Genomic DNA, 13,442 nt, shown 5'->3' with positions numbered 1-13,442 from the left:
CCTTAGCCTGTAAGCAGGGAGAGAGTTGCTGCTCCTGCTGCTGCTGAGGAGGACTTTCCTCAGGAGGGGCGTAGCTCGCCGCCCCTCCACGGCACGGTAGTTGTACTGCTGGCTGCCTTCTTGGCTGACTCTGTTTGGCACCTCACTGAGGGTCAGAGGGGCTTCTCCTGAGGGACAGCTGGCTGCTCCCCGAGAGGCACGTCTTCCCTCCGTTACCACGCTGCACAAGGCTATTCTCAGATACAGGGCAGTAAGTAACAAAAGCTATCTGGGCATTTTGTCCCTCCTCAAAGTCCTTCCTGCCCTTAGACTGCAGTCAGCTCCCCAACCCAGCAGGAGAGGCTAAAAAGAGCAGCTAAAGAGAACATTTGCAGGATGAAAGTTGCTCATGCAGAATTGCTGCAAAACGTAGGAGATTTTTGTCTGTGGGCGTGATGGGGATGCTTGTGTGAGGGGGAGCACACTGCTGCACTGAAGATGTGCCCAGGAAAGAGAAAGAAGTATAAAAGGCCTAAGTCAAATCCTTTATTGTGCTTGTGAGGTAAAGGGGCTCTCCTGTGTTAGTTTATCCCTGAAGGACGTAGGCTTGATTTTGGATCTCCAGAAAAAGCCTTCAGAAAAGGAGCTTTTGGCAGATGACTGCAAGTTTGAGGACAGGCACCGCTGAGAGGAAGAGCTAAAAATTAAGATAGTTTATCCCAAAGAATTAAGTAAATGGTCAGGGAAGGACTGACAAAAATGCAAATTGCCTGTGTATTCATGTGTTGACTGTGAAAAATATACTGTGATAAACAGGTGAGACTAAAATAAAAGGTATGGCCTGCTCTGCTCCTCTGCCATAGGCTTTGAGCGTCCTATTGGATTCTTGAGTTTACATTTTAATTCTCAAGGAAATGCAATTTCTGGCTAATTGGATGAATCGTTATTACCAGTGACAGAAAGTAGGAAACTCACTGCAGAAAGAAGTCACTACAAAGGGATTTATCCTGTATCAGTTTGGCAAAATGTTAAAATCCTTTAGAAAAACAGGTGTCTCTATTTTTTTTATACTACAAGGGGTTTATTTTGTTTGTGAACACCAAACTTGGCTTGTGATGAAGAAGAGAGAACTATTCTATAAGAGAAATGGTTTTAGTTGGCAATGCTAAAGTCATTTCCCGTGCTGCAATTTGGAAGGCCTGGTGTAGTCTTGAGTTTCATTACTGTGCTAATACAACTAATTCAAATGCTCTTCCCAGATATTCTTGCAGTTCTGGTTAAATCTGTGTCCCCTTCAATGATTAAACTAGGATGGTATAAGACATCCCACAGTGTATGCTACTATTACTGAAACTCATCTCATAAATGGTGTTCTTAGCCAAAGAAAGTCTTTGTGAAAGTCTTTCTCCTTTGTAGGTTGACTCTAATTCCTAAATGTATTTTGTATTTTTTCAGTCAGGTTCATTCTATCTTAAAAAACAATCTGTCCATTTAAACATAGGAGGCTATCATGTGCAAGTGCATTTTGTAAACTTATTATGCTAAGAGACAGTCACCCAGATTGGAATTCAAGCATGTTGATGGGAAGTAACACTACTGTGGATGGTATTTCTCTTTCAGGAATAAAAGGTGGGCTTTGTTCACAATGTCAGTTAAGCCAGCGCTAAATTCACTCACTAAACTTTCTGAACCTGATGTCAATTCAGGCATGAGTACTCATTTCTGACAGCTCTATTAATAGAGGACCTAACTACAGCATTGAAGACTGAAAGGTTATATGAAACAACTCTATTTCTATTACATTCTATGAATCAAAATCATCCTGAATTGTTCACCATTAGGTCACTCACTGGCAGTCATCTTACTTAAGAAGGGAAGTTTTCTACAGTCTCCTATAGCTTGTATATGATTTTCCCTGTAAGGAACATAGGAGGCTGTGGGTTGGGAGAGAAAGGATATGGTTTAAGCTGGCACAGGTGACCTGGATTCCTTTATTCTGGCAGCAGATTCAACAGTAGTTTATAAAAAATAGTATGTGTTTCATTATAGGAAGCATTGGCAACTTGGAGTACTCTAACCTTGCTCAGTCAAATCATCTTGCGTGCAGCTGCAGAACGTAGAGCATGGCTACCGTTGGTGAGGGCAGGTGTGTGACCAAGACAGAAACTAGTGTTTCCTTAGGCAGTAAAGACTCCATGGGATGCCATCGTCAAAATGAAGCCATTATGCCACAGCAGAGTGGGAACTCTGTTGGCTCACAGTTCATGTTGCTTGCCCTTAAACACAACAGGCAAGGAGATAAAAGCCTTTCCCTGGCTAGATGAAGTGATTCTGTTCTGTTCTGTTAATATCTTTCTGTACTCCCTATGCACAAATGCCTTCTCCTACTGTTTGCTGAGGTGAGATGCAGTACATTTTAGGAAAATATCTCAAGATAGGAGAGATTGTTTTCTTAAATTTGTTTTACTGTCTCTGGCATGCAGCCTCTCTGCAACAGTCTCTCCCATCTCTGCATTAAATGGAAGGGCGATGAGAATTTAGATTAGTTTCTTTTTCCTGAGACTATTTCTTGTATAATGACTGTTCAGATCTTACAGCCATTTGCTGTGGTCCTTACTGCATTAATCTTTCCCCTTGGCAAGGGTATATTATCATAATCATACATCTTGTGGTTAGAATAGGAAATCCTGGATGTTTCCTGTCACCTTAAAAGGGATCAAGGTTTCACATTCAGCCTGTTACTTTGCTTGAATATGATGTCTTTCGTTTGGCTTTCTCCCCCAATTCCTCATTCATGACACAAATCACAGATTACACTAGTAGATAGTTTCTGTTCAGTAGAGGGTCTTCCAGCTGGATTCACAGTTAGCAACATCTGCTCCCCTACTTCAGCTTCTTGGCAAAAACAAAAAGCTGGTGGTAAGATAGACATAGCTCCCTGTAACATGTTCTGCAATGTTCATCTAATTTTACATGCTGGAGTCATGAAGAGACATTTTAAATGGTAGCAATGAGAGGTATCAGTTTTGGGGCTTAAAAAAAGTTCCTGCTAGGCAAACAGGGACCATTTATATGTGTATTATAACATTTGCAGGCTTGAGTTCCTTGCAGTTTGTGTCTAGCAAACAAGTTGTTTTCTTAACAGTAAGGGCTAAGTATTTTTAAGGGCTTATATTCTGGATCCAAACTGTCACCAGGAAAAGGTATCAGTTTGCTGGGCTGTGGTATACCAGTCTACCCCCTTACACTTGTTTTTGCCTTGCATTCACTGATACGTAAGTAGTTTGCTGTAAGGAGTCTCTCTTTGAATGAGCCTTGGCTGAGTTTGCTTGTGAGAAGTAAAATCCTCATTATTTCTTCATACGTTGTACGCAAAAGTAACATTTGGCTACTACCATGGATGTGTATCATAAAGGCAAATGCTCTGAAAATTGCTTGTTAAGAGAGAATTTGGGAAAAAGGAGGTAGCAATTCACTGTATTTTGCCTTCAGTTCATAGCTCCCTGCTGGCTTGAATAAGAGCATAACAGGGACTAAAAGGTGTTTTGTTTCCAATTAGGTATGACCTACAAATAAAGTAGGGGACTAAACCTGGGCTGAACACATCAGTCTGGCCAGAAGTACTTTGCATCAGTTCAAGGCTACTCCTACATAACACTTTCAGAAGTTTAACTGTTACTCAAATGTTGTTGGGCTCACATTTCACTGGGAAGGGTATGTCTGAGTGTGAACAAGGGGGATTTCCTGGAAAAAAATGGACCAGTGAATCAGTAGCATGGCAAACAGAGAGAAACCTGGTACAGGAATTGCTGCAGCTGCTACAACACATCTTGTAATAACATACCTCTGTGCAGAGTATGATGAAAATGTTTATATTTACTTGTATTGTAGTAATGTTTAGATTCCCTGACTAAGATCAGTGTCCCGCTGGGTTAACACTAATCCTTGATGATCTTCTGTAGAGATAAGAATCTCCATTCTTCTGTAAGAGTCTAAATAGTTGGGATGGACACGTGTGTCAGTCCATGGTGCTAAAATGTCTTGCCCAAGATGCCAGAGGAAGCCTGTACTGGAGCCAGAAATAGGAGCTGGTCCTGACTGCCATTCCCTGATATATGAAACCACAATGGCTTTAATGTTCAAACCTCTCTGCATGTCTGTCTGTCATTCCTTAATAAATCCAGCGGTATTCCATCCAGTTCACTGGCCACAGATAAAGGTTTTGGTTGTGGCATGAAGTGTGGAAAACGATTGCTTGAGTCAGGGAGAAGATATGTAGATGTAGACAGAGCTGGTCACTGAAGGGTGACACCTAAACAAAGTGTTTTGACGTGACTTTTGGATAAGATTTCTGGTATGAATCAACCTTGACAGGAATGGTCATGGTAAAACAGTCTCTGGAACTGAAGGAAATCCTTATGGATTCTTATGGTGGTTTTGACTCAGACTTTTGGCAGGAAGGTGCTGTTTAAGACCTGGGTAAACCAGAATAACCTTGTTCTAAACTTTATTTGTACAAGCTTAAACTATTACTTAAACAGATAGCATTCTCAGCTGGGAAACTGAGACTTTGCCTAGTCATTAATGTTAAGATCAGGGTAAAATGCTCAACTGAGAGGTGTTCACTTTACACAACATGGACATAATTTCTTCAGAATAGATTGGAATTCTTCCCTCATTATTAGTGAGAAACAGTTGACTTCAAAATAAAGCAGCAAATGAAAGCAGCAGCAATTAAAGTAATGGTGAAAGACGGGCTTGAATGCCAAAATAGTTATGGCAAGGGTTAAACTAAAATGAAAATTGCAATTTTCTAGCTCATATTTCTAAAGAACTGAGTGTGAGACATTTTTGCTTTGCTACCTGCAAAGCCTGACCTAATTGACAATCAGTTTAAAATACCTGATGGAAAGCAGTCATGAGATCCAGCGCTGTGTCAGTTTTCAATCCTTGGAACAAATACAAGGATGTGAAATATGAGGCAGGTAGTAATTGATTTGCCTTTTCTGAAATGCTGGCATGTTACTGGAAGAAAATAAACATCAGTATTCTTACTTGAAGAAAACAAGGACATATATTTGAGAACGGTTATTTGTATATAAATTTGATGCCAGAAGTTAAAATACTGTTTTCACTACTTCCTTTTCCTATTGTTGGCTTAAGCCAGAGATTTAAATAATCAATTCATGATTTAAAATGGCAAGCAGGAAATCTTAATTTACATTATTTCTTTTAAGCTTATTTGACATTTATAATTCCTAATTCTTTTCTTAAATAAAAGCAGATTCCTTGTTCTTGGCAGGACCTTGCTTTATGTCAGTCAGAAGGACAGGAGTAGTCATTGATTTAAGATGTGTCAACATACCTCTATTCAAACTTCTGATTTTGTTTTTTTAAGTCATTAAGTACTGTTTGAGATCTTTTGTTTATTAGATGCTGTGAGCTTTTAACTGATTATTTCTGTTAAGTTACATTTAGATCGAATTCAGTTAAAATGCACAAAGGAATCATTAATGAGAGATGAAAATTTGGTTTTAGCTCCCCCAACTTCCAAGATATTAATACTACCAGATCTTATCCTCCCACAAGTTATTGCTGATCATCCTGCATCTTGATTTTGCTAATAGTTTGGAAAAGGGAAAACCAAGCTGGCTTCCTTTTTGAAATCCTAGTTTAGTTCTCATCCCTGAATGAAACAGTAATCAAAATGAACTTGTTGAATGAACTGAAATGAAGAATTCACTTTCTTTCTGCACCTGCAGCTGAAGCTAGTGTTGTAAAAAGCTGGTTCAGCACTCAACACACTATTTCTAGCCCCTTACTCAGTAACACCCACCAGCTTGGTGTTTTGACTTTCTCTGAAATTTCTGCAGCAGGCCTGGACTGCTTGTATATTTTATACTTAGTGATTCTAGAATTCACTATAGCTGCCCTTATTTCACATTTTATTTTATATTGGGCTGTTTTTAAAAGGACAGGCATACTTGGTTTAAAATAAAAAAATGACACTTTATAAAAATGGTTTCGCATTTTAAACTGGTAAATTCTTCACTTTTGCTCACATTTTGCAAAATGTATCATCATTGATACCACTTACCTCAAATTGTGGCTGATTGATAATTCTTGGTTAGGAGGTAGATAAAGTAGTCTGCAACAAAGTTAATTTTTTCTGGAATCCTCTAGAAGAGTCAACTGGCAGTTCTTTGAGATAGATATACTCATATTTGTACATGATGTGTTCTAGCGCCTTTGCTAGTACAAAATTAGTACAGTGCACAAAAAGAAAGAAAATACGTACACATGACGAGTGGGTATTTTGTAGCAAATTGCTGTAGAGCTTAACGGAGCAATGGATATCATTGTAACCTGCAGAAGGGCTGTAGTGAGCATAAGCAACACGACCTATACTGATACAGTTCACGTGGCAAATCCCTTCATGTGAATGCAGTTATACAATATATAAGGATTAGTCCCATATGGAAAGCAAAATAGGTTAAGACAGTGTAACTACAGGCATCTGTGGGCTGTAGTGTTATCAAATAATACAGTATTTGCCTCCACTGGCAAATTATACTACCATCATTCTTATAATATACACAGGTACTCTAGTGTGGAATTTAATTTCCACAGAAGCTCAAGGAAAATCTGGGCTTTGAAGCAGACAAGGAAATATCAAGCAGGCTGTTGCTGGAAACAGGTGAGTGGACGAAAGGGATGAATGCCTCTGACCTGTGGAGTCTGGTAACTTCTTGTTGCACTCTTGCTACAGTGCTGGATTTTTCTAATCTTAATTTCTTGCTGTGTATAACTGGTTTGTTTTTCTGTTTGGACTACACTATGAACTTCTCAGAGGAGGAGAAAAGGGGGAGAGGGAATGGAGGCACTGAAACCACAGGTGGCTTGAGATATATTTGGCTTTTGGGGACAGATTAATCACTTTGCTGATTTACACCATCCTTATTCTGTACTTTTTAATTCTTTCTGAAGGAAGCATCTTAATGAACTAAGTCAGAAAACATTCTATTGACATAAGCCTTGTTGTGAAGTAAAGAAAATCTTTTGTTTACAGTTCAGCAAATTGAGTGACTGCAGTACTTCCATGACTTTGATGAAGCTGGTTAAACTCCTGCAATTGTTCTAGACTCAGTGTTACATAACAAGGAAACATGATTAAAAACTAAATATTGACTATTAATGAAAAGCATCTGAAAAGCTACTTTGAAGTACAGACTTTGCTGTTTGCTGGCTCATAAGAACAAGGAGATAATAGTTCTTTCACTGGTGCTGAACTTGTCTTAAGTAAAAGTAGCTACTAAAGCCATGAGAATAAAATTCTTTTATTAGCAGCCTGAGATTCTGTCTTATTATGCTGTATCAAAAGTGTGTAAAGAGTGCAAATGCCAGCATGATTCCAGGCAAGAAAGAAAGGCCAGATTTTGTTCATAGGCCTTTTAATTTTATATGGAAGAGCTTTTGAGACTATCTTCAGACCAGGTAAGATTACTGGAAGCATGAAGAGTGGATGGAAGGAGATTATGAATGGAATTAATAGCTAGAACAGGAGTGTAAAATAGGAATATGTCTACTTTTTAGTTTAGTATTGCTAAGTAATTAATAAATATAAATTATTCATATAGTGGTTTTATTACAATGGTTGCAAAGTTTGTTAAGAATACTGTATGAAAAACAGAGCCCAAAGAACCAAGTGCTGAAGCCTGAAAACATCTTGTGCATTAATTAATAAAAATGGGTTGTTAAGTAGAACTGTATAGGCGTTTCAGAGTTTCAATGTTTATTGTCTTCTTTCTCCCTTTTAAGGATCAATGGTACCATTTGCTTTAGAGGTAGGGACTTGAGGTCCCTTTGCTTTAGCAAAGGAAATTGGTAGCGGAGCAGGGAATTCTTCCCAACTCTTCATCTCCCAGATTACCAATATAACTGATAGACTATCCTTCCCACTCTTTAAATTTCTTTGCTCCACGTTCATGGATTTTTTTTGTTTTGTTTCATTAAAAGCAGACGTTTGATTGGCCAAGGTTTTTACAGACTCCCTTATCAGTAGCTGATTAAAATGCAACAGAAGATGCCCAGGAAAAGAATGACTCTGGCCACGTTCTGCATTTGTCTTCTTGTTGCTGGAGTGGAAGCTACCCTCTGCCTAAGGTGGGTACCTTTCAGTGATAGTATATATGTATTTTTAATCCCAATTTCCTATCTAAATTGCTTCCTAACTTTAAGTACTTCCAAATATTTGCACTTGCACAATAACTGTCATAAACATCAGCATCCTGGGGTTAGTATAACTAAGAGCTTCAAAATGACAAAAGTTTTGTCTTGTTGCTGGCAGAATTTGTTTCCAAGTGCTAACATTCATGCATGGCTATAGGGAGTTCATGTACTTACCCTTACCAAAAGGGTGAATACATCTTGCACTTTGCCTTACTGGAAGCATTGAGAGTGACAGTAAATTTTGTTTGTACAGGATGCTCTTCCGGGAAGTAAAGACATTCTCAATACTAAATTAGATTATTCTTAATTTTAAATCTATGTATATTCAAGCTTTTAGTTAACGCTAATTTTAACATTCTCTGTAGTGATTAAAATACTGTGTTCACTTGCAGAATAGCCTTCTCTCATTCTGGAGGTAGTGAGGCTGGGAAGAAAAAGGCCTCATAGAGAAAGGCCCCCATTTTTGTGCTGTTGATGCTTGTCTATTTTCCATTATTCATAATAAATGGCTCCTTATCTGTTATGCTGTCTTCTTAATTAAGAGGGCTCTGGTGTATAAAAGTGAAGACTGCAGTGGTCAACTAATGGTTCTTCTGGGGAATGTTTCATTGTGGTAGAAAGGTCAAAACACAGGTTAAACACACATTTAATTCTATAGTTTTCTTCCAAAATCCACACAGATTTCACAGCCCCTTTCTGCTATAATTGTGGCAGAAGCATCCAGAGTCTGAAAATGCAAGAAATCCAGTTATCAGGTACACCAGTAAAAGTGAGCTTGAGCTGAAAAAATGGTAAAGGCAAAAGCAGTTAAGTTGGTTAGCAAAATAGTATCTTTGGTGCATAGTAACTATAATGCCTCACTTCTCTTGACCTCCACGAACTGTTCCGTGCTTGAATAAATCTCAGCTAGAAGAGGAAGCTCTGTTCCAGTGATGTGCAGCTTCCTCCTTTGTCTGATGTTAATGCAAAATGTTCTCACTTGCAAAGAAGGTTTTTTTCTTTTTTTTTCTTTTTTTTTTTTTTTGCAGGGAAGAACAAGGGAACAGTTTATAGAATTGGAGTGTGTTCATCTTCTACTGCTTTGTGACTATGGGCTGGAACTGTAATTTCTTCTGCTATACCTTTTGAGGTAGAATTACATGGATACAACCAAGGAGAATGTTACCTGTGAAATCGGTTATTTAGGTAAGCACCCCAATAGGTTTTTCATAAAGTTGCAGTTTGTTACCTAATTAAAAAGGTATAGGAGAGGAGTCTGAGCTAGCCTCCCTGCCCAACCAAAAGCATGATCTGCGTCCCAGGAAGTTTAAAGTTCTATATAGCTTATTTGTCAGTAATAATGAAAAAAGTGGATTTTACAGTATAGAGTGAGTGAATTTTATTTGCTGCTATCACAAGGCTAAAGTATGCTTATGCTGGATCCACACTGTGTTTTGTGCTATTACCCAGGCAATGTGAAAGAAAGCATTTTAAAAGGAAATTCAGGCAGAAGAGGTAAAAAGGATACGGTAAACTAAAAATGTAGCATTTATTGAAACTTACAGAATAAGAATCTTCCAAGCAGATATTTTCCAATTAAGTGTATAGTGAAACAGGTGGTCCAGCTGGTTTTCTTGAGGATTTTTGGTAACAGAAGACTGCTTGTAAAGCGTACTGGGCTCATAGAGCTCATTAGTCTGAATGGCTCAGTCCCTTGCTACATACTGGCTCCACAACATGCATGCAAAGGCAAAAGACATGTGGATTGAGTAACGGCTCATACTGCTAGTTCTGCCTGCAAAGGTCTGAAGAAGAACTGTTGGCAGTCTTGGTTTGATTATTCAGCTACTAAATTTTATTCTAAAATACGAAGTATTTCATAACTGTATTTTAAGTCAATAGCAGTTGCTACCTGAATGTTAATCATGACTAAATATGGCCACAAGCAATACACTGAGATACAGCAAATTCAACAAACTACAGGTGCAGAATTTTTCAAACTTCCATCGAAGGAGAGCACCCTTCCAGCTAGCACAGGCTGTATATTCCAATGGAATAACAATTTGGCAAATGTGCATCAGTCCAGAGGACTGAAATGCAAGAAAAATATACACGTTAGTAGATGAGTCATCCCTGGAATTTTGCAATATGGCCTTGTACAAGAACAGGATAGACTATTGATTCTTTAGTATATCTGAAACTGAAAATCATGCTGAATTTTATGCATGATTACATTACTTGAGTAGCTTGCTCTCGTGTCAGGTCGCTCACTGTTTGGTTTAAACCGTAGGTTAAACTGCCGTCCCTCCAGCCATGCAACCCAGGTATTAACGTCTAGGTCTAAGTTTGTCTTTACATTTTATCGTTGCAGGCTGTGTTCAAAACCAGAAGTGATTTATTGTGCAGCCTTTGTTCAAATAGAGACCACAGTGACAAACCTTAAAAAACCCCCTGACCTTTTACCTAAATCTCTGTCACTATGCAGCTCTTTTGTAGTCATTATCGTTGTCTTTGAATCTCCTTGGAGTGGAATATTTCAGGTAGGTCCAGGCATGCATTTATTAAGCTGTCCGCCTACCAGAATTATGTTGAATTTCATTTTTCTGATCTTGCCAGACGCTAAAATTACTAAGTCTTGCAGAAATCCGTATTTCAATTATTTGCAGAATCTCATGATTTATGAATTTGCTTCCATTACAATAGGCTTAAAATATGTACATCTCAAAATGCAGACCATTCCCATGCATGCTTGCAAATACAAACAAGCATGTATTTTCTTTTGGCCACTTGATGTTCTCTGGGAGATACATGAGAGAAGTAAGATATCGAAAGCAGCTTTATTGCTTTCTTCCTAAAATCAGTATCGGTAGATCTAGTCAACAATTAATATTATTTCCATATTCAATTCTTTAATAGCCTTTGTTGCTGTTTGCTATTCAGTGGGTTAATAAGCTTCTTTTTGTTACATGTATAGAAATGGGTTTGAGCTGATCAGGATAATAAAATGTTTTGCAATTTATACCTTTCTGACATCTTGGTTCACTATTAATGCCCCTTCTGATGTAGCTTTCTGGGAAAGCTCTGGCAAAACCTCCAAAGCTGTTCATGGATGCGGCAGCATCCACCATTAAAGGATATTTGGATAAATAAATAAATTCAAAGGCATTTTGTAGTAAATACTTGGAAATCTTTCCAGGGAAAACTGAAAGCTCTCACATCAGTTGTCTGTAAACAGTCCTGTCTGGGTTGCAGGCATGGCACGTTTGCTGGCAGCGTCTCACCTGGGTTTAGTTCAGCTGACAGGAATACACCAGCGGCTGTTAACGCGTGCTGCTTCCACGAGTCTCAGTGGGTTAACGGAGCCCTGCCTTTGCACGGAGGAGGCATCTCTGCATTTGCTGCCTCCTACCCGCACCATCACTGGCTTGTTTCTTGCTAATAGGAACTGCAGCACAGGGTAGGGTTGTGGCCCAGAAAGGGTAGTTCCTCAGTCTGTGGGGCGGAGCACATAGCACAGAGCACAGACCTGACAGGACTGCTGCCCAGATGCTGAGCCTAGACAGACAGGATGAGTAATAGCCAAAGAGAACTTCTTTGAATCCTCTAGTTAAAACAAGCCAGCTTCCTAAGTGCATAAAACTCCCATGGCTTGGCCTGCTGAGTACCAGCCAACCAGTTCTAGCTCTCACCAAATGTGCATGTTCATCTGGGGAGTCTCAGTTGCATTTGTCAGGTTCAGCCGTCAAAACAACTTTTGGTACCACAGCCAGATTCAGAATGGTGTAAGAAAATATGTTGCTCTGTGTGTGGACTTGTGCCAAATGCCAAGAATAAACAGGTTCTGACTTGCTGCTACCATAGAAGGATTTAACTGCCGGTGACTTCTTGCATGACACAGCTATGAGATCTCGCGCTTATATGAACCATCAAGAGGACAGAGCTGGTGAAGGGAGTATGATAGGGATAAAAAGCTACTTTTTACACTGCACTGGCACCTGGCACCCCTAGTGTAAGCCGTGTGGGTAAACACTGCACTGCACTTTGTTCCAAGACAGTCGGTCCATATCCTGACTGACAGAAATGAACAAATAAGGAAAAAAAAATATTTGGCTGTACAGAAATGAGCTGTAATCTTGCCTAACGGAAGTTGACATGTATTGTGGCATTCTGCAGCCCACACAGCACAAGTGGATTGTGACAAAGTTTTGCAGGAATTTTTTTTAGCATGGTGTTGTCTTGCATGAACATGAAAATTGTAGTCGCAGGAAAGGACAGAGAGGCAGTTAAGGGCAGGGTGGCTGTCAAGGAATGATGTCTATAAAAGCTGACAGAGTAAGGCACAAGCGGGCCTTTTAGAAGCGACAGCAGGCTTGTACCCAGCAGTGAAAAACGGGGTGGATGGAAGGGTATGGCTTGTGACACTGAGGTGAGGGAGAGGGGGGGACAACGCAAAGGGAGGGCAATGCCTGGTGCCAGTGCCAGTGGCAGAGCTGCGGTACATTCGGTGTTGCAGTCCCACAGGACAACCTGGCTCACAAGTCCAGTGCTGCAGACAGAAAACTGGCCAGCCTGTACGGCATCAAAAAGCATGAGGTGGAAGTGATGTCTGGAAGCTTTAATGAAGGGCAAAAGGAGAATCAAAGTTTAAGAAGAGTTGAGAACTGGTGGTTTGGTGTCTGAGAGGAACATTTTCTATTTGAACTGACTCTATCTTTGGAAAATGTGGAATTTGGAAATTCCATTTCAGGAAAGCAGAACTGAGTTCTTGCCATAACAGTATTATTTAAAAATCTGCTTTTAACTGACTATCTACATCAAGTCTAGCAGTAGATGTCAGGAGTTGAGAGTGGTATAGGATGTGCCGCAGAAACTCAAAGGACATTTGGATGAAGAGACATTTAAGCTGTCCAGAGTGAGAATTAAATCCTGACGGGCTGCCCTGTGGGGCTTTCCTTACAAGGTTTACGATGTAGCTGGGCATCAAATATGGAACATATTCATACTAAAGGATATAGAGCCCGGATCCACTGCTGCCTTGCTTTGAAGAGAACAAAGATTAAAAAAGAAAAATAGCACAACTTGGACTGTTTCACTTCCTATTGCTAACGAACGTCTCTGCCGCGATTCATCAGTTTGGGTCTCCAACGCCCTGTTTAGGCTCTAGTTCTGCTTGTTGCTGTGGGGTTTTCTTTTTTATTTTATTTCGTTTTAAAGCAGGGTACGAGCCCGCTGCGGGGAGCGTTGGTGGGAGGGCT

General features: G+C 39.7%; 1 protein-coding gene across 1 annotated transcript in view; it reads left to right on the top strand.

Moving 5' to 3' along the window:
- The first annotated feature begins 9 nt into the window (after positions 1–9).
- LOC104131781 (protein spinster homolog 3) overlaps positions 10–13,442 on the top strand; it is a 50,530-nt gene continuing 37,097 nt past the window's right edge. The window contains exons 1-4 of the mRNA XM_035900651.1: positions 10–250; positions 6,610–6,676; positions 7,999–8,142; positions 9,237–9,393. Coding sequence (XP_035756544.1) covers positions 9,348–9,393 — 46 coding nt within the window. The 5' untranslated portion in view covers positions 10–250; positions 6,610–6,676; positions 7,999–8,142; positions 9,237–9,347. The remainder of the gene's footprint in view (positions 251–6,609; positions 6,677–7,998; positions 8,143–9,236; positions 9,394–13,442) is intronic.

The sequence above is a fragment of the Egretta garzetta genome, unplaced genomic scaffold, assembly GCF_000687185.1.
Source record: "Egretta garzetta isolate BGI_Z169 unplaced genomic scaffold, ASM68718v1 scaffold108, whole genome shotgun sequence".
Lineage (NCBI taxonomy): Eukaryota > Metazoa > Chordata > Aves > Pelecaniformes > Ardeidae > Egretta > Egretta garzetta.
The sequence above is the reverse complement of the archived record's forward strand: the minus strand, read 5'-3'. Positions and strand labels throughout refer to the sequence as shown.